Genomic DNA, 21,822 nt, shown 5'->3' with positions numbered 1-21,822 from the left:
ACTACAGTAAGTGCTAGACAGCTGGACATTTGGCTGGTTTTGTTTCATGTTCCCCCATATTTATAGACCCGTTCTGTAGTTGCCGTACACTATATATAAATCAAGAAGACATCCATCTTGTAAATCAGCTGCAAAAAGACTAGTGATTTGCTTCTCCCTTGTCAGCAAGGCTTTCTCTTGCTCTGTTACACACAGTCCATATCTCAACCCATCCACTAGATCTGTGCCTTTCATATTAACCACTGAATATATGCCACTTCATTCCATAACCTAGTGATACTGCATCTGTTTCAGCTAAAAATAATAGCAACATGGTGATGATAGTTTTGGTCTGGAATGTGCCAGGTTTGTACCTTATTTCTTAAATTGCTTGTAAGTTCTGTGAAAGATTTACTGTAGCATTAGTTAGTGGTAGGTGGCACAGCAGGATGTCTGAGTTTGAATCCTGTCAGGTGAGGGTCCGGTCTCATCTTAGCAGTATGGTTGGACAATGATGGCATTTTTAATTGGCTGCAAATTATCACGATAATCGTAGTTGTGTTTTAGCTTCCATTATTGGTATTTAAATTATAAGCACCTACAATGTGATTTTGTTGTAGTCAAGTCGCTCTGGTACATATCCTGTTCAGTGTTGATGCTGAGGTTTACAAGTGACATTTAATCTTTAAACCTATGTAGGTAAGCAAGTATCCACAACACCTGCAATAGCTAGAAGACCTTTAGTTAATTTTCCTTTCTAGAGTACTTTTGTTAGCATGTCAGCCTGTTCCTGTTTGTGACAGAAATTGTTTACAGTGTTCGCCATCAAATGTTGCAGTATTAAGTGATCAGAATTTGAGTAAATACTGTGAAAGCTGTCCGCATTATGGTGGATATATAATTTTTCCTGGTATATCTGCAATTCAGGTATATTAGGCTTTGTTTCAAATATATTAATGTTTTTACAGTATTTGTTTTATACAGTTAATTAGAATACAGTTGAAATGAAAGGATTAAAATCGTGTTTAGCCAATCAGAGAAATTGGTTTGTATTAACAATCCAATGTAAAACAAGTTTTCTTGGCAGTTACACTCATAATATGCTCACAAATGGTTGAAAGTTCAGACTTCCTGATACAGTACATTAAGTCATCTTAAAACTCTTAGCTGTTTATGGTAACATTCTGTACCATACCCAGAATAGTCACTGTGATATTAATGACATTAATATACATACTGCCAGGAGTTTAACCAGCAACAGATGAAAAATGACTCCTTGATGACACAAGATGATTCTAGCTTAATATGTATTCACTTGCAGTAGGGCAGCTGGTGTATTCACAGTTTGTTTTAAGTTTACAAGGTTAGACTTCTTTCAGTAGAGTACCAGCCTATATTTACAGGAGTTTTAATTTCTCAGGTTCAATATTTTTGTCGGTTGATTTAAGAGCATCCTTCATACGCTGCATTTCAACAGCGTAAGACCGCTTCTCTTATTATTCCTCTTAGCAGCATATCAGGCCCGTGCTGGTCCTTTTATCAAAGCTAGAAGAAACCTCATAACAAACTGAAATACAGCTTATGATTACAAAAAGACCTTCTGCAGCATTGTAAGTAGAGGAAGTCTTTCAAACGTGATGGAACGCCAGCCATCGTTGATTCACAAGTCGGAGATCTGCGACAGTCAAGCACTTTTTACTGTAGTAGAGTGCAGGCCGGCTTTAGAACTGTCTGCTACAGTTGTTGCCAGCCATACAGAAACATTGCATGTACAGAGCAAGCACCTACCCAGGATTTGTATGGATAGTGATGTACTGATATTATTGCCTTATTTGGGGACTGCTTGGATCCCACTTCCTGGGGACTTAGTAGAGAAAATGCAGGCTGAATGACATCTGAAAATGTACTGTAGCGTGTCACCATCATAAGTTGTCTGTATTACACAGGGTTTGTTTCTTAGCATACATACTGGTAACAAACAAAAGCTTGTGTTAAATAAGGTCAGCATGCAAACAGTAAAGTGCCGTGTGTTGTAAATTGACAGTGAGGCACTATAGATTTGTTTGAAGACAAACTCCCTTTTGTGTTTTTTATTTTTTATTCCTGTTTGAAATTCCCAGTAAAACAAAATAAACACAATAGTTTAAAACCCTTTCCAAGCTGTTTTTTTTTTTTTTTTTTTTTTTTTTTTTTTTTTTTAATTTGTATTTAAGAAACTGCACACACTTGTTTTTAAGAGTTGTAAGTCATTCAAGTTTTATCAAATCACCATAAAGCCTTGTATCATTTAAATGCTTAGAATTTGAAAAATATTATTTTCAAACTGTTTGCAGAATTCAGAACATGGTCAAATTGGCAGAAAAAAAGTCTTAAGATAACAATACCAATAAAAATGTGTCTTCCTACTAGCCCATTTCAGCATATCAGGTTCCAAAGCATGGTGCTACAGGTAAATGGATGTCCTCACAAGTGATACAGTAGCACATCTTTGCTACAGGAGCACAGCTACGATTCTGAACCGTGTGCTGGTACCACTTAGTAATCGTTGCAGTAGGTGGTATGTGTCTTTGGCCATTTATTTTGTGGTTTGTTCTGTGTGGTGTGCACTCAATGAGTTTAAAGCCATTTCAGCTACATTAGTCTTTCTTGTTGGTCAGGTATAATCAGAGATACAGGATTAATTTGGAAAAGGACTAGAAGTGAAAATAAAGGGAGTACAGGGTCACAGGGTCACAGAAGGTGAACAAAAACCCATCTAGCTTTGTCATAATCCTCAATGTTGTGGGAGTTTTTTTGTGGTTTTTTTAAAACTGAACCAAAAAGTTTGTTTAGTGTAACTTGCAGTGTCCCACTATCCTTTTTACTTGCCTAAAGTTTGATTACTGTTTCCGTAGTACTTTGCTGCATTTTTTCATAGTCTAGACCTCTACTGAGCATGCCTTTGTAATTTAAAGATGGAATGCCCTATATGGATTTTAAAATTGTTGACATATTTCATAGTAGTTCTCTTTTCATCCACAGTGGGAAAAAAAAAAAAAAATGAAGACATTTTTTGTCAAATGATATCAATACTAAAACTGAGTTTGCATGTTTTGGTTTGTTTCTGTAAGCGACAACAGAGCTAAAGTATGGCATTCATTACCTCCTGCTGCTGTACGTTGCAGGGAAATGCATGTTTATATTACAGATTGGCAAGGAGACTTCATGGAAACTAGCAGGCAAAACACACTGGAAAAAACTACAGGGTCTGGTTACTTCAAACATGATGTTTGCTACAGGAAATGGATTCAGAAGAGATGAAAAACAAAAAACTGTTTACCAAGTCAGAGCTCTTTCCACTCCTGCCTGCCAGCCTCAGTATACCTAGAGTTTGATTACTAGACTGCTGATTTGGTTTGGTAAATGCCAGCAGATCACTTGGGTTCCAGTGCATAGTTTGAAACTTGCTGTCAAACTCAAAGTTGAAGCTTCCAGGGATCAAAACCAATACATTTTTTGTGCTGCAGTACTGTACTGTACTGTACATGTGATTTTACTTCAACAGAAACGGCTGTTTCAAGTCTCTTGAAACTTCATATTCACATTGAAAGGATTACTGTATTACTGATTTTATGTGGTTACATAATAACCATAGTTGCAATAGAAAGCACACCTGTGTCTAAATGTTTTACTCATAAAACTGTGTCTAGGGAGGCATGAAAATTCTACATGACTAGACGTGTATAGAAATCTTAAGTGACTTATTCGGGGGTCCCCGAGTGGCTCATCTGGTTAAAGCAAAGCCCCATCGTGTGCAGGGTGAGTCACACAGTGTAGGTTTGCGTCCTGGCTGTGTGCAGTCACCAGTCTTTGCCGGGGATTCCGAATGGAGCGTCACATTGTCTCTGGCGCTCCCTTGGGTTAGGGAGGCAATAACGCCTCCTCCTTTATTGCACGACAAGGAACCCTTTGGTCCAGGCTCCCGGGTGTCTGTGAACGATCATCTGTAGGGCTAGCCTTTGTCCACCAGAGGCTAGTAGCTTGCTGACATCCACTCTCGGATCGGAGAATGTTCACTGAATCTTCAGTTCTCCTGAGCTGTGTGGGGAAAAATAATTGGACATTCCAAATTGGGGAGAAAATATTTGGACATGCTAAATAAATAAATAAACAAACAAACTTTATTAAAACAAAAAAGTAGATAATTATTAAAAAAATAAAAGATGAACAGACTTGGTAGACGAATACATTATGACAATCCCTGTGATAGGCATTTCAGTATTCAGTAAAATAAAAAAGTGTTTCAGTCCAGTATAGATTTCCATTTAACACACAATCATTTCATTCAGATCCAACTATCCTTCTGTATATTCATGACCAATTTGTGTATTTCTCAATTGTTTCAGGAGGAGTGGTTGCGCAGGCATTGAGTAACAGATTCTTCAGCCATGTGTGACTTATTATGGAAATATACCACAACGTGCACCCTATAGTTCCTAACCAGTGTAACATTTGTTTCTTTGTTTTTGTTTTGCAGCTGACAGTAGAATAGCGTTATGCTGGTTCACTGAAAGAAGCGTGAAGCAGCTGTCAAGATGCCTGTGCAGGCGGCACAATGGACAGAGTTTTTATCTTGTCCAATCTGCTACAATGAGTTTGACGAGAGCAAGCACAAGCCGATCAGTCTGGGGTGTTCACACACAGTCTGCAAGACCTGCCTCAACAAACTGCAACGCAAGGCATGTCCCTTTGACCAGACTGTCCTCAACACAGACATCGACGCCCTTCCTGTCAACTTTGCACTGCTCCAGCTAGTGGGTGCCCAGGTGAGCCCTTTTCTTACTTAATTTATACATTTTAACAGAGAAAACAGACAAGTCTGCATTGAATTAAACAGTTATGGGTCATAGAAACAGGGTTGTCTTTCTCTTTTTGTTCCCCTTTCTCTACTTTTATAAAATTAAAACACTGGGGAAATTAAAAATTTGTTGTGTAAGCTACCAACCCAAATCTGTATGAGGATTGAAGACGAGCTGTATAGTGACCAAAGATGTAATGATTAATTGTGTAATCAATTACACGATGCATCATTGTAGAGGTTTGTGTCGTGATACTAAAACAAAAGTACAAATACAGCTCATTGCAGTTCACCAAGTGGTTCTTGAATAAAGTATACTTAAAGAATACTGTCTTTAAACAGAATAGTCCATCATTAATTGAAGATCTTAGTATGCATCATACAAGTAGCTGTCGGGACTATCACGTTTATTGTGATGCATGTAGTATCGCAACCTGCATATCGTGATACGTATCTTATCAATACATTATTGTACCGTTACAACCCTATTGGTGACTGCTTTAATGATTACCCAATGATGATTTTTAATCCCTTGATCATCCCTTGATCAGGCATTATAAGCAGGTTTGACTGTAATGTACTGTATGCGGGCTGGCATTCTTTAAAGTTATTTGCCTAATTTATTGATCAATCCCAGCCTGTAACAATAACTGAGGTAAAATTTTATCAACCTACATTTTCATCAACCTGCCTGCAAAGATTTTATTGGAGCATTTTAATCAACCGCCTATACTTGGTTATCCCAAGATGATTAATGAAATATGTGGGTTCCCCAATGCTGTAAAATACACTATTAAAATCTTTGCTATGCCAGCAGACTATAAGGTGATGAAATCAGCCCACATGTCTTCATTTAAAGTAACAAATATCTGCTTAATAGGAAAGTTAATCTTGTGGGGCTTTTGTTTTGTTTGTTTTTTTGTTAGGTACCAGACCAGCAGACGGTACATTTAAGTAATGTGGCAGAAAGTAAACATTATGAGGCTGCAAAGAAGTGTGTTGAGGAACTGGCGCTCTACTTGAAGCCTCTAAGTGGAGGAAAGGGTAAGCGACCCTTTACATGTTTTTTATTATTTTTTTCTTAAACTTGGGTATTGTCTGCAGCTTGGACTACTAAACATGGTTGTTTTAAAACAATGGCATTTGTTTACATTTTGTCCAAACAGCTGAAAAACCTTTACAGTGAGCGGGACCTTTTGTAATTTATCATTAAAAAGCACAATATAGATCAGTGTTGGTAAAATGATCATCATGAGAAGTAAACCAACAGTAAAGATTGAGCCAAAATTAAAAATGTTGTTTCTGTATCTGTTCTACAAATAGTGTAAAGATTGAAATCAGTTAAAGCTCGTTCTGAGAAATGTTAGTTTGATGCATTTCCAGGGAAAGCTTTGACATCTATACTCAAAGGACATCTAAACAGTGCGTGTGAAGATCTGTGAACAGCTTTATTTTTGTCTGTGGTTAACATTTACGTTTGCACATGTCAGGCATGACATTATTTATAATAATACAAAAACCTAATGACGTGATTAACTACTGGTACCATGAAGAAACATAGTAAACGATAAGGGAAGTTTGTATTTCCTGCTGTGTACAAAGTATTTTGTTTTGGTTTGAATCCTGATAAGATCACTGTTACACATCTTTGCGGTTATCTGCATGAGAATGTTTTTGTATGTTAATCTAAAAATTTACAAGTAAAATCACTGGGCAATGAGTGGATATTTTGTAAATCTATAAAAACAGGAATACATAGAAATCTCTTTGCATAGAGAGTTTTACATAATACAAAAATATACTTACTTACTAATTGTGTACACCATTGTGCACATCAGTTGTCACCAGTTTCTAAAAAGAAACACTGTAGCCTGGTGTTCTGAAACGAATAATCGTTGCGTATACTGTAAGCTCTTAACTTAAGGCTGCAATGCAATATATAGAGATCAAGGAGAAATAATTCCACTTGATTTCACAGTTTAACATAGAAACATGTTGTCATGTTTTCAGTACAAGCAACATTCTGAGTTTTTGATTTCCGGTTTTGTGACTGTAGATTCCTCCAAAGCAAGCATGGTGAAATGGTGTTTTTTATAACCCCTTGAATAGCCTAATGGAACATCAACCAATATTCTCAATACAGAAGTGTGAATCTAGGACTGGGAGCACATTTACAATAGCAACCTGAACTTCTTTTCCCAGCTGGCATTTCACAAACAAACTTTTAAACAAATCAAAACAGAAACACCTGCAACCAGCCGCTCAGTTCGGAATGCAATTTAAAAGCTTAAAGAAGTGGTCAAAATGTAAAGAAAAAAAATTAAAACAATACACACACCTTACAGAAACAGTTGTAGCAACACATGGGAACATGTAGCACAATAAAATAAAAAGGTCCTTTTAAAGATAAGGCAGCAGGAGTAATAATCCATCTTTCGTAGTAGACGGCACCGCTGTCACAATGGAATCAGAGTTTTCATTGCAGACTCATGGTAACATAAACCTTGTTTCCATAGTCAAGCCAACTTGAGCACAACCCAATGCTGCGTTTCCATGTTTTTGTAAAACTCGAGGTGGCCTCCAATTCGGGTGCGTACCCGAGTTCTTTGGTACCATTTCACTATGCAGGCTGGCCCGAATTAATTCGGGCCGAGCAGAAAATACATCTTAGAAAGTCTTAGCAACAATCTCCATGAAAAGCCAATGTCAGTTGCAAATTACAGTTAGAAAAAACAGTAGTAGCGTACTTGTAATTTAACTCCGTAAAAAACAAAAAAAAAAAGATTTAACATGACAGCACATTATACAATGTGGAATCATGATGAAACATTATCACTGATTACTGTCTGGGGAGATCGGGTCAAGCTTTAAGGATCTTTTTTAAATCAAAAAGTGTTTCAAAGTATAAGTCAAGTTCTACTTTCTATGGTTGTGAATAGGAATATGATCCAGTGTAGGGAACACATTAAAATCAGAATACAGAAAAATCAAAAACCACAATAACAAAAGCAGAAATTATCTCAAAACATTACGCTATTATGACAGAATGCGATTTTAGGACAGCGTCCAATATCACAAGACAGTCTGTAGTGAATTTTCTGGGAAAGTGTCCATTGCCATGTTTGATAACAATGATACAGATGATAATGATGATACAGTAATCTGATTACTATCTGGCCACCTCTCGCGATAACATGAGTGAGACACGTAATAACTTGAAACTCAGGAAACCCTTGAAACGCAATTCTTTGAGCCAAGTCACGTTGCGCCTCAACTTGAGTTTTGGAAAATTCAGGCTAACCCAGGAGCACTTGAGTGCACTCGAGTTGGCTTGACTATGAAAACTAGGTATTAGAAATATAAATGAGTTGACTCTGCAGTGTGAAAACATTCATGTTCAATTTTAAACTAAAATATAATTCCACGGTCAGTGTTTACTATATCCTTTCTTAGTTTGTCTTCTGTGCACTCTGCTTTATCAGGAGCCAGGCGTTGTTGGCTTGCCAGCTTGTTTACATTAACTAGGGTAATTTTTTGTGTTTTCCTCCCTGCAAAGCTTTTGATCTTTGAATTAAACAGTCAGCAGCAGCGGATTATTTATGCCATGTCTTTTAGCTCATGGAAGGAAAACAAATATTTGTTTTCCTTTTATTTATATATTTTGTGTGGGTTTTATATTGATACAATTTTATAAGAAATGCCTTTAAAGGTCATTTTTGACACATGATTTGTGAGGTTTGAAAAATAATAATAATAATAATAATAATAATAATAATAATAATAATAATAATAATAATAATAATAAAAAACTTGAGGCCCTGCACTATTTTTAGGCTTAATAATAAACCAGACAGAGTTGTGTATCTGTTGTGATAGAAGCATGAATAATATAGGTAATAAAAAGGCATGTGTAATTAAAACTCTTTTTGAAAACTAGGATCGCTTTGCTTTTATCAAATTATTGTAGATACATTGGTGTTACATAATCTGAACACATAACCAAAGGCTTTTTTTTATTTGTTTTGTTATTGAGTTGGTGGTTCTGGCGTTGGCAAGCTCCCAGTGCAATGTATTATATTGCTGTTCCTGGAAATGCTGTTTGTTTGTATACATTAGCAAACTTGGACTGTCTAATCAGCATTTAAAACAGAATGATTAAAATAAGCCTTTCTGTGTCTGTTTTTGGACACGTGTCAGTGGTTTATTTCCCACAGGTTTTATTGTTTTTTAACCTGAAGGAAATTCGATTGCACTTCGTAATGTTTAAAGAAACTCAAGAAGTTTAAATTGTGGTTCTTTTAGTATTTCTAAATGTCGCACCATTGTGGAAGATTTCAAATTAAAAAGCCTATTCATTGTTGGAACTCAAATCCTTCTCTGTGTGTGTGAAGGAGTTGCGAGCCTGAGTCAGAGCGCGCTGAGTCGGCCGATGCAGAGGAAGCTGGTGACGCTGGTGACCTGTCAGCTGGTGGAGGAGGAGGGCCGATTGCGAGCGCTGAGAGCCGCAAGGTCGCTGGGGGAGAGGACTGTCACCGAGCTCATCCTGCAGCACCAGAGCCCTCAGCAGCTCTCTGCAAACCTGTGGGCCGCTGTCCGGGCTCGGGGCTGCCAGTTCCTGGGGCCAGGTGAGACGAAGGCTTCAGAACAACTGCACTCACTCTTTCAGTCTATTCCCAGCCAGGACAACCTTCCAACTATATATTGAATTCGTTCATAGCTCTAACAAATAATTCCAGCAAAATCTTGCCTCATAAGAATTACAGTTCTATCATTTTGTAGGTCTCACATTTTCCTGTATAACAGAGGAACACATTATTGTAAAGACGTGTGTATGTGTGTGTGTGTGTGTGTGTGTGTGTGTGTGTATATATATATATATATATATATATATATATATATATATATATATATATATATATATATATATATATATATATAATATATATATATATATATATGTATATATATATATATATATATATATATATATATATATATATATATATATATATATATATATATATATATATATATATATATATATATATATATATATATATATATATATATATATATATATATATATATATATATATATATATATATATATATATATATATATATATATATATATATATATATATATATATATATTTTTTTTTTCTTCGTATTTTCAAAACTCCAAATTACTTGCCGATTGCTACTGCCAGGCAGTTCAATCCTGCACTACCAGCCTCTCTCTGTTTCTCAACAACCAGTCACTGCTTTCCCAGTGGCAACTGTGTTTTCAGTCTGTCTGTCAATTAGAATGCAAAAATGTCCCTTGAATTGACTTGTTAGTAAGCGTGGTAAATAATGATCTAAGCAGGCATGACAAAGAGTGGTAGAGGCCACAGTCAACACCGTATTAAACTGGTAAGAAACTTTAGATTTTTAGATTATATAAAGTCCCCATTGAAGTAGTTGCTGAGTGCCCCACAGTTCATTCTTGCTGAGGCAATCTCCTTACGAGTTCTTGTGCTGCAGCAGGTTTTACCACGTTTCAACTGTACATCAGAAACGCCAGGGATATTATTTGAGTGGATCCAAGATGAAGCTTTAAAGCACACTGTGTTCTTTTCAGGACCAGTTGAAGTACAATTGAAGTGGTTATTCTCACTATCTTTCCTGCCCCAGGCAAACATTACCTACCTCACTATGCATGCACAATTAAAGTTGGGGAAATTGGCCAGTGGTTATAGCTGGATAGATCTCAATGTCACAATACAACAGACTCGATATCCTAATGTGCTGTGCCAGTCTCTGGAGGGATTACTGTATATCCAAAACAGAAACAAGCAGTTGCACAGAAGCAGATTTAGTAATACAGCTGTACATGTGTAATTGCTTTTCTTTTGGAATCGGGTACTGTATTGAACGCTTCCAACAGCATGCAAATCAAATGAAATGAAATACTGTTTTTGTGAACAGCTGATGGGGACTGCTCATGAGGCCTCCTGTGCGAATACTGTTGGCAATTTATTAGCGGTTCACTTTTGTTTTGCTGGTTGTTTCTTTAAAGCTATGCAGGAAGATGCACTGAAGCTGGTTCTCCTTGCATTGGAAGATGGCTCGGCCCTTTCCAGGAAAGTGTTGGTCCTCTTTGTTGTTCAGAAGCTGGAGGCTCGATTCCCTCAGGCATCCAAAACCAGCATCGGCCACGTTGTGCAGCTTCTCTACCGTGCTTCCTGCTTTAAGGTATTGTAATAACCTGAGGAGTTGAAAACATTTCCTGACCTCCCATTTGCAATGCAGTATTCCAACAAGCCCCCTTACTGTTTTTTCTGTTGATCTTTTTGTTGTTTTGACTTTGAAACCAGTTGTTCATGCCACCACAATACAAATTCTGGGTGTTGTATTTGTTGATGCCTCCTGAGTTTGCACAGTTTCATGCTTTCATTGGCAATCACGTCACAGCAATTACACACTGGTTTGGGTTTGGGAATCCCAACTGAAGATAAGATTTGCCGTGGTAGTGTTTAGCCCCATCGCTTTTTTTTTTCGCTTTCATCATGACGTTGGTTTCTGCCGGCCTGTCACTGAATTTGATGGTGATGCAGCTTCCTGGTCAGTCCCAACATGTTTTAAAAAAAAGATTTTTTTTTTTTTTTATTCACTAATTAATTGAACTGTAATTTATTGTTCTTTTCCTTTGTTGTAGATACACTTTTGATACTACTCTGTCAGTACATGATGAGAAATATACAGTACTGTTTTAAACAGAGATGCCATCTGTAAGTGATTTGTAGGAACAGCAAAGCCAAGAGAAAAAAATAAAAAAACATGGAGCAAATTATTCGATAACATCATCTGATTCTGCTGTGTAATGAAACTGACACTTCATTACAAAGTGTATTGAGAGCCAGCATTCGTGAAGTGATGACAGACTCTGGTCATCTGATTAGTTTGAACTAAACCACAGAGTCAGAATATCAGCTGTTGTGTTTTCTATTACATTTAACATGGTACATTTTGTTAATTGCATTTAAATAATACTATTACAAAAGAAAAAAATAACTGTTGCAAGTTAGTACCCTTGTTCTATATCGTTATAAAAACACTGGTTATATTGAGATGGAGAATTGTGAGAAACTACCCAAGCAGGGAGAATGGTTGAGATGGGAGAGTGTGGAACAACGCAAGATCGGCTGGCAAGACGTATGGACAATGGTACAGAGTAGGATCAGTTTCCTCATCAGATCAGCATATGATGTTCTCCCATCACCACAGAACCTAAACCTCTGGGTGGGTGAGGATCCCTCGTGTCCTTTGTGTTCATCACCTGCAACATTAAGGCACATTTTGACAGGATGTAAGGTGGGTCGTAGCCAAGGACGGTTTACTTGGCGCCATAACCAGGTGCCGCGATGTTTGGCCTTAGCATTGGAAGACAAGCGTAACCTGACCAATAAGTTGCCACTAGTTCCATCAAAGCCTTACACACAAAAGACAATATTCCTCCATCCAGGAGAGCAACCACCAAGAAAAGGTGTTAAAACCAAGCCTCGCTCAGGACAACTGGAAGCTGCTAGAGACTGGAATATGCTGGCAGATGTTGGTCAACGGTCAATTTTTGGTCAATTTTTCCACCTGAGATTGCCACCACTAACCTTCAACCAGACATTGTCTTGTGGTCTGGATCAGCAAGCCTTATTCATCTGGTAGAGTTAAAAGTGCCATGGGAAGATGCTGTGGATGAGGCGTATGAGAGGAAGAAACTTCGGTATGCTCAGCTAGCTGCTGAAGCGGAACAGCGAGGATGGAGAGTCCCAGTTTACCCAGTGGAGGTGGGTTGTCGAGGATTTGTGGCACACTCTACAACCCAGTTTCTCAGAGACGCCGGGTTCAGTGGCCAAGAGTTGCGTCGCACAGTGAAGAACTTATCTGAAGCAGCAGAAAGGAGCAGCAACTGGCTGTGGTTGAGACAGAAAGATTCTGGATGGGGATCTCAAACACAATAGAAAGAAAGCAACACTGATGTACAGGTAAGTAAGCTGGGCTGAGCTGAGTGGGGGATGGAGGGGGGTGATGCTGGGACACCAGAATCACTGTTGAGCCCTCTTGAGGTGTCGTGGGCTAGTCAACTAAACACAGAGGATGGAAGGTGCCCACTTGAAGACCCCAGAGATGTACCCTACTTAGCTCAATCCAGACGGTTGTCATGCTGATGCGCTGGGAGACCGCACTGGGTTGATCCCCGGAGCCAGCATCGCAGCCGTTGTGTGTGCTGATGTGCTGGGGAGGCAAAATGAGCTGATCCCTGGAGCCAGCATTACACTTCAGCAATCAACACCAGATAGAAGGATATCTACATCATCAGATGGAAAACAACGCAAATGAATGGAGATGCAGATGGATCACATCAGTTTACTGCAAAGCTACGTCTTAGTTGGTACTTATCTTGGCGAGAGCCGAGTTCAAATCAGCATGAAGTTCAATATCTACTCTCATGTAATGGAAATCATGATTGTGACAGAGTAGTCGTCTGCCGTGTGGATGTGTGCATTCGCTGCTGAGTGACAGGCAGGAAATCGAAACGGAGGTTGAAGTTAATATGCCCCACAGACGAACAGGATTTATTTACATATCATCACACTGAACAACTCACCTAACACTACCAGCAATGGTAGCGCAGGGAGCACATACAACACAGTGTATGAAAACTTTGGTAGGATCTACAATTTCCGAACTAATCTTCTCTGTTCAATAATAAACTAACTTTGCTGAAGAGATTGACCATGGTTGAGAAGCAGTACACAACGGATTACTGTGCTGTATTTGTACTGTTGCAATTAAGGCAAAGTTGTTCTATGATGGATTTATAAGGTTGCTACACTATTTCCTCCAGTAGATGTACTAGTGTTGTCCTACACACTATATGCTTTTATGCTGTTTAGAACAGTTACTGAGTTTGGGTAGCATCAGCTTAGCAGTTTCAGCTTATCTACTATACCTAGTGCACCTTGCTTAAGCTTGATCGGTGAACACATCAGTGAGCCTTTTATCGAAGTGTAACATCCTGTCTGTGCAAAATAATTGCCTGGCTGCTAGGCAGTTTGGATTTTGCTACCGCAATTGTTTGCACTGCGCCTTCCTTACATTCGCCCCTAAATGTAAATATCATGCTTATCTGGAGCACTGAGTACAACCATTTATTCCAGGCTAAACGACATTAGTGTTGAAAAGCAGATTCTTGAAGTCTAAATATTATGACTGTCAAACTAAACAATTAAGACAGTATTTGTTGTTTTTTTGCCTCTATCTCCAACCATTTTGTCAGACGATATTTTCCGTGCATTATACTATCATTCCTTTATATATTCAATGTTTCTTTAAATCTATGGGAATTTAATTCTCTTCTAAAGGGAGCTTTTGATGTATGTAAGCCAACCGGATCCACCAAAACAGGGCTGCTAAGCAAGGTTTACCGATTTGATGTCTTGGACATAATTATAGGGTAATTGCATTAGAGTACAAAGGGGCTGAAGGCTGGCAAGCTGATCTGTAACATCTCTCTTCAGGTCACCAAAAGGGATGAAGACTCTTCTTTGATGCAGCTAAAAGAGGAGTTTCGGACTTACGAGGCTTTGCGCAGGGAGCACGATGCACAGATAGTTCACATTGCCATGGAAGCTGGGCTTCGCATCTCTCCTGAACAGTGGTCTTCCCTTCTGTATGGTGATCTGGCACACAAGTCACATATGCAGTCTATTATTGATAAAGTAAGTGCTCTTGGGACAAGCATGAGTTGTTCATCTTCACAAATTCTTTCACGATCCAAATGAGTAAGGAATACCTCAATTCTGAACACTGAAGGGCGTTTATATGAAGCATGTAACACCAGTAGTGGATTTTCTCCAGACATTCTGAACTGAAAACACTATAACCAGTACAGTTTATCATTGGTTTTGTTGTTGATTTCTTTGTATTCATATGTTTTTGAAGACCATACCCGTGCCATGTCTTAAAAAGTGCAAGTCCAAATGCTTCTCTGCTTTCTTCCCTGTGTCTTGTTTTAAGCTCCAGTCACCAGAATCTTTTGCAAAGAGTGTTCAGGAACTGACAATAGTCCTGCAGCGGACAGGAGATCCAGCTAACTTAAACCGACTAAGCCCTCACCTGGAACTTTTAGCTAACATTGACCATAACCCAGGTAAGTGGGCTTTCATGAAGTGAGAAAGAGATATACACAGTACGCTGTTTTGTTTATTTTATCATAGGCATTGTGTTTTTATTTAGAAGTCTTGTGAGATGCCAAACCATATTGGCAGCTATTCCTGCATTGTTCTAAAAAGGTTCATTGGATGAATGCAGGAAGAGTTCTATGCGTTTTTTCCAAACTACACTCCCAAAAAAATCTTTGGCTGCATAATACAGAGCAAACTGAAGAGAAGTTTAATATAAAATAAATTTGGACATCTCATATACACTGCTCTTCGGAAAGTTGGACGGCTTTGTTGAAAATCAGGTGCAAGGCTAAATTGAAATGTTTCACATGCCAATGGAACACCACAGTGACTCTAATGAGATATGCCTGTATTTGATCCTACATCAAACCTACATATTTAATCTTACAATTGGGAGTGTTCTGGCTCTGAGCATTGGAGCACCATTACCCACACACTGTAGCTGACAATAAAGGTATGTGCTGTTTCATAAATAAATAAAAAATATGTCCTTATGCTTTTAATATTTTGGATTTAAAGATGCTGCACCCCCAACTTGGGAACAGCTGGAAGATGTCATGGCGGCTGTGAAGACAGTCGTTCATGGACTTGTGGATTTCATCCAGAACTTCAGCAAAAAGGGTCATGAAACACCCCAGGTATGAAGTATGTTGTTAACTCGGTTGGTGATTCTTTTCTTTATTAAAAACAAGTACCAAAAAATGTAGATTTAAGTTTAAAGTTTGTTATTATTATTATTATTATATTATTATTATTATTATTATTATTACGATAATGGACAATACCATTTGAGCATATTGGACCATGTTTTCAAACCGTTTCCTCCAGTCTGAAAATAACTGTTTTGAATTCAGAACAATCCATGTTAATAAGAAACAATTATCTTGAGGAAGCTTCAGAGACCTAGAATTATATTACTTAGTTGTGTTTATATCTTTTAAAAAAATATATTAGTTCATTAGAGCAAATACAAATACATTAGAGCAAATACTTTGAAAATGTGACCAGTTGTTTACAGAAAAGAAGATTTAGTACCATTTCGTGACATACAGGACATCTTCATTTTATGTTGGCATGTGTGTGTACATTACATAAGTGTTCTGTTTTCATTAAAAGAGCCTTGGGTATCTTCTGTACTCTGCTAGGAATGCTAGCTATATTTTTTAATACATCTTATTGGCACTAGCAATATTATCTGTGGTCCCCCTTTTCTTTGAAAATATGTGGGTGGTTTTAGTGTACACTAATTTTTGCTAGGATGCAGTAGTTTATGTTGTAGTCATTTGCATATTTTGCATATTCTGAATTCATGTTAAAGTGAAGATGAAGTTGTCCGCACAATAACAGGAGCACGAGTGATGTTAATAAAGAGGCTATGAAATTCACGTCAGCGCGTCGCTGCTTTTATTTCGGAGGAACAGGCAATGCCAGTTGCATTTAAATGAGAATGTTTGTTTGTTTTTTAAATGTTTTTTTTTTTTTTTAGCCACAACCAAACAGCAAATACAAAACCAGTATGTGTCGAGACCTGAGGCAGCAAGGAGGCTGTCCACGTGGAGCCAACTGTACGTTTGCCCACGCCCAGGAGGAGCTGGAGAAGTATGTGTTGGGGTTTAATGTACTTGACAGATATTGAAGCACCAGACATAGCAATTAGCAGTGATAATTAATCGGTCAGATTGTTTAATAATTCATTAAATGATCAAACACATTTTCCTTTTACACACACTTCGACACAACCATTTGCAATCTGTGACTGCTTGTTTCAACGATGCAAAGCAGTACTGGTCTTATGATGACTCAATCACAGTGTGTAAGATAAAAAGCAGACATTGTGTCTAGTGCCTCCTACAATGTAATGATTCAGGGTAAATTCATAGTTTTCACATGTGTGTGTTTTATATATATATATATATATATATATATATATATATATATATATATATATATATATATATATATATACATACACTTTACAAAGCATAGCTGTTCTGTACCATGCTCTACTAGACTTTGCTATGATTTTACTGTAGAAAACCCTTAGAAGGGAAACTGCACTCAACCTTGATTGATGATGAAAAACTATAGGTGTTAAAGTGGTGTGGGTGGGGGTTTTTCAGGCACAGACGAGAAAAGAAAATATGAAGAGAGTAGCTTTTTTGGCAAAGTAGTGTAACTTTGTTGATACCAATCCAATACTCATCAGTTGCGCTGTTACTTTTTGTTCTGTTCATTTGCGATCGCCAGAAATACTGTAAATAGCAATGACTTGTCGTGACTGTTTGTTTAATGTGGATACTTTACTTTTGAACAGGGTTTTGTGTACTGATTTATTATCCTTGTTGGGTTTTCACAAGAAACAAAAAAAAAAAAAGAAAACTAAATCTGTATAGAGTACATTTTAGTAGTTTGGTTTATATTTTGTGATTTCCCTGTAAATGTAAGTCTTGCATTCTACATTGGCTTCATGTCTAATTATTACACTGATAATGTTTTAGAGGGTTTCTTTTCATCACGTTTTTGATTGTGTGTTTCTTCCCAGATACCGAATGAGGAATAAAAAGATCAGTGCGTCTGTCAGGCCCTTTCCTGTGTCTCAGGTTCTCCTCGGTAATGTTGGAGTGAACAGCACCACAGCAACTACTGTGTCTGGAAGTACAGAAAGCATGGGGGAAATGATCCACAGTACCAATGGGGTTCACAGAGAAAGCAGCGAGCCTCAGCTTATTCCACGAGGGGCTGACTCTCCACTTGACGAGCTGAAGAAACTTGCCAGGGGAGGCTCCAGCGGCCTGACTGCTCCCTGCTGTCTTGCAGAATCCCCTCCTGAAAGGTAAGTCTTTGAAATATTAATCACAGGTTTCTTTGAGCTGCATTGTATGGTGTGTATCATTTTTTTACAGCAGTTTTTTTTTTTTTAATTCCCTTTTAAACTTTGAAAATCTTTCTAAGAGTCTTCACTAACTCTACCTTTTGATTCTGTTATGAATGGTATCGTTGTTTGTTTTTAAGCACAAAGCACACACCTTGGGTACAGTTTCATGTGGATTGTTATGCATGGACAATACCAATAGGGTATGAGAAAAAATAAATCACTTTGAACAGGGAATTAATGTACAGTTTTTTGTAAAACATACCACAGTCGTAATTAATTATGCGTTCGCCATTATTACAAATCTTTAGAAAGCAATATTCTCTACCTGATCTTTTCTAGCCTGGATAACAATCCAGTTTAAATCTTGAATTCAGTTGGTATTATACGGCTGGTTGGTGTGCCTTTCATAGTATTTACATTCGTAATGTGTGGATCTGAGGTATTATTATATACATGTTTCAGCTTTACCCTAATTTCAGGTAGTGGAATCCTGCCAATGAAATTTTTTTTAAAGTGTTTTATTTTCTCTTGTTTGTTTTAGTAAGATGCTCTCACCTTGTAAGACTCCTGTAAACCCTGGCACAGCTACCTCAACTGTTCCTCCCTCTCGTGAAGCCAGTATGAATTCAGTACATTCTAACCCTGGCCAGTTTGTGTCCCGGGTATCTTTGTGCCCCCGTCAGCAATCTGATGTGTATTACCTCAACCCGCAGACAGCGGTGTCCAACAATGCACCACCATCCCAAACAAGTACGTTTACCAAAACAAGAACAATTATATTTTCGGTAGAGTAAGGTATTAAAAGTATTGTTTTTTATTTTTTATTTTTTTGCAACCAAGGAAAAAAAAATCTTTGCATCTTTTAATTCTATTGGTTTTTTGCATAGTGCTCAGTGCTGCAAGACTTGTAAATACGGTTCATTTAACCCCTTGTTCTTAAAGTACTGATGGGACTTAAGTCCAATTTACCAAAATATATGTAAAAAATATAGTTCTGGTTCTCATGTGTACTTAATTATAGAACTTAATTCTGCATTCTTCTGTGTGACAAAAAATAATTCAGGACTAAAAGGGTTAAAGGGATTTTTGTGTAGAACACATGCCATCTGGTGGCAAAATCATAGATTTGCAGTTTCTACTTTCCAAATGTATTTTGTACATAAGAACATAAGATAATCGACGAACGAGAGGAGGCCATTCAGCCTATCGGTGCTTGTACGGTTCCTCATAACTAGTGGATCTTATTGATTCAGCATTTCACAGCGTGGCTTGGTAACCCATTCCATGTTAAAGGGTGATTGATTCCATTTGAAGAAAGCAAGAAATGTATGTGTTAATTTTTATGTCGTGTGAAGTGAATCGACCTGTTCTTTTCTAGTATTACCGAACATGAGTTCTGATTTTAGTTCATTGTGAAAATAAGTTAAAAGCCCTCCTCAGTGTGCACACAAAATAAGTAATATTCTCCACTGTTCTTTCGGTGTCCATAGAGAAAAGCATCGGGTCTGTGTGTTTTTTTTACAGAGCTACATCTGTTTGTAGTGATTTAAACCTGGAATAATATTGATTTTTAAACCTACGTAAACTAACCTCCTTGTCTTTCTTCTCTTTTCCGCTTTCCTTTTCTAGAGAACTACTATGCTCCTCCACCTCCTCCCCCTAGTGTTTCAGTTTCTACGCGTTTTGTCCGTTCCAGCAATGTTCCTGAATCATCTCTCCCTCCCCCATCAGTGCCCTACACAGACCAGTACCCATCGTTTCCACCGCGGGGGAGAATGACGTCTTCTCCCTGCCCCCCGCCTCCCCCTCAGCAGTATAGCTACCCTGCAGTGCACTCTGGGATGTACGCTCCCGTGTACGACAGCCGGCGCATGTGGAGGCCTCAGATGTACCACCGCGACGACGTTCGAAGCAGCTCTTTACCCCCCATGGATGTGGTGCACTCGTCAATCTACCAGCCTCCTCTCAGAGAGAGATACAGCTCTCTCGATGGATACTACTCTGTGGCTGGCCAGGCAGCAAGTGAGCAGAGAGCCGTGCCTTTGCAAAGGGTAGGTCAATATTGAAGCCATTCACACTGAATTTAGTTGATGAGGTCCACATGTGAAGGATATGGGATTCACGTATACACAAAATTATGTACCGTTGCATGCTTTTGTTGGTCTTCTTTACTTTTATCACATTATTTTAATATCCTGTTCAGATATCACTGTTCTTGCAGGATTCTTTCATCCATATTGAAGCTTACGCAGTATTTGTATATTTTCTGAAACTTACTGCATGAAATCACATTTTATACACAAACAATGGTAACGTTTTTATTGTGACCTACAGACCTTTAATTGAAATATGTTGCCTTTCAAGTTAATTTTAAATTCTTATGGAATATGTACTCTTTCTTTTGTAAATGTTAACCCCCTTTTTGTTTTACTTCAGGACTCATGCAACCGAATGGCTGTTGGTTACGATGAGCTGTTCAGGAGGAAACCAGACCAGTGGACCCAGTGCCACAGTCAGAAGCCTCCACTTGTCTCTCCAGCCCTCCCTCTCACCGCACAGTCCCCCTCACCTTCCTCCCCGCACTTCAATGTGGACTTCAGCACTGAGGTCAGCTTTCACCACTTAGAACAGAAACTACTTAACAGTGAAGCTCTAATTGTAAGCGTATCATTGGGTGGTTTTAATTTAACTTATTTCTGTACAGTTTTAATGATCAGTACTTTTCAAAGCAGGCAGAGCATGTATATCAATAAGCACAATTAGTTTATATTAATTTCTTGGTGGTAGTTTGTGTTGAGAGAGTTAATCCGATTCTTGTTACTGAATAACAAGATGATTTATATCCTCAGCGGGGGACAAGAAAACTTTTCAGCTTTATTACTTTCAACTATCCATCATCTTGTACCATCATTAACTTCCATGCCAGGTATACCTTTATTGTGGTATACCATTGCATAACAAAGCAAAGCATAGTACTGTAGTCCTTCACTTATCCGACTGCAGTGGTATGTAAAAAGCTGGATAAATGAATCCTGTATTAAATTCCATTATACACAGCTGTAGCAATTACTATATTCACACGATTATTGTTTTGAGATTCAGCTTTTATTAGGGAGCTCCCCTAAATCCCTTGTTTAGAAAGATACTGGGTATTAATGCATGTGACAGAGTAGCCGTCTGCCGTGTGGGTGCGTGCATTCACTGCTGAGTGACAGGCAGGAGATCCAGACGGAGGTTGACGTTTGATACGCCCCGCAGGCAAACGGATTTATGTACATATCAACACACTGAACAGTACGGAAACTTTGGGATTTACAATCTCTGAACAAATCTTCTCTGTTCAATAAAAACAAACTCTGGCTACTCACCTGGCTGTCGGCGGTTTCGACTTGCTTACTCACGCTTTGTCATCCAGATCTGTTTCACTCTCGCTCTCACTCTCACTCACACATACACCTTGCAGAATTTCAGCTTCTTTAGCCCAGTTGGCTTTGGTTTTGCAGTAGCCCTGAAGTGAATAAATGGAACCTTTTTATACCTGACGCCCCTCTGGAACACACCTACCTGCTGATTAGACTCCACACCTGGTAATTGCACACAGCAGACAGGCTCTCCCATACACTCTATTTACAATATACATTTACACAAAAACCCTTCTTCATGCGCAGGGCTCTAGCCCTGCAACAGTGCTGTGTACACTTACATTAGTGTCAGGTCATTTACACAGCAGCAAAATGCGTTCAGCTGTTTTATTAAATAATAAACAAAGGGGCGGGACACTGAGGTGCTAGCTCATGTCAGGTCAAATGTTGTTGATTTAAACCTGTTTACTCATTGATTAAAAAAGATGTATTACTAAAAGAATGTCCTGAGCGAATTACTTTTATTGTGCATGTTTTATATAT

At 38.2% G+C, this 21,822-nt stretch overlaps 1 protein-coding gene across 2 annotated transcripts in view; it reads left to right on the top strand.

The window, feature by feature from the left end:
- LOC121307061 (roquin-2-like) overlaps positions 1-21,822 on the top strand; it is a 46,719-nt gene that overhangs the window by 12,009 nt on the left and 12,888 nt on the right. Inside the window, exons 2-13 of one of the 2 annotated variants that reach the window (XM_041239158.1) lie at positions 4,496-4,784; positions 5,743-5,860; positions 9,208-9,441; positions 10,878-11,053; positions 14,377-14,577; positions 14,876-15,008; positions 15,562-15,680; positions 16,529-16,641; positions 17,585-17,875; positions 18,459-18,667; positions 19,649-19,968; positions 20,354-20,524. In XM_041239158.1, coding sequence (XP_041095092.1) covers positions 4,554-4,784; positions 5,743-5,860; positions 9,208-9,441; positions 10,878-11,053; positions 14,377-14,577; positions 14,876-15,008; positions 15,562-15,680; positions 16,529-16,641; positions 17,585-17,875; positions 18,459-18,667; positions 19,649-19,968; positions 20,354-20,524 — 2,316 coding nt within the window. In that variant the 5' untranslated portion in view covers positions 4,496-4,553. Of the gene's footprint in view, positions 1-4,495; positions 4,785-5,742; positions 5,861-9,207; positions 9,442-10,877; positions 11,054-14,376; positions 14,578-14,875; positions 15,009-15,561; positions 15,681-16,528; positions 16,642-17,584; positions 17,876-18,458; positions 18,668-19,546; positions 19,969-20,353; positions 20,525-21,822 lie in introns of both variants that reach the window. The other variant, XM_041239157.1, reaches the window with a different exon arrangement.

Source organism: Polyodon spathula, chromosome 52 (genome assembly GCF_017654505.1).
Source record: "Polyodon spathula isolate WHYD16114869_AA chromosome 52, ASM1765450v1, whole genome shotgun sequence".
Taxonomy (NCBI): Eukaryota; Metazoa; Chordata; class Actinopteri; order Acipenseriformes; family Polyodontidae; genus Polyodon; species Polyodon spathula.
Note: the sequence above shows the minus strand (reverse complement) of the source record. Positions and strands in the feature narration are given on the sequence as shown.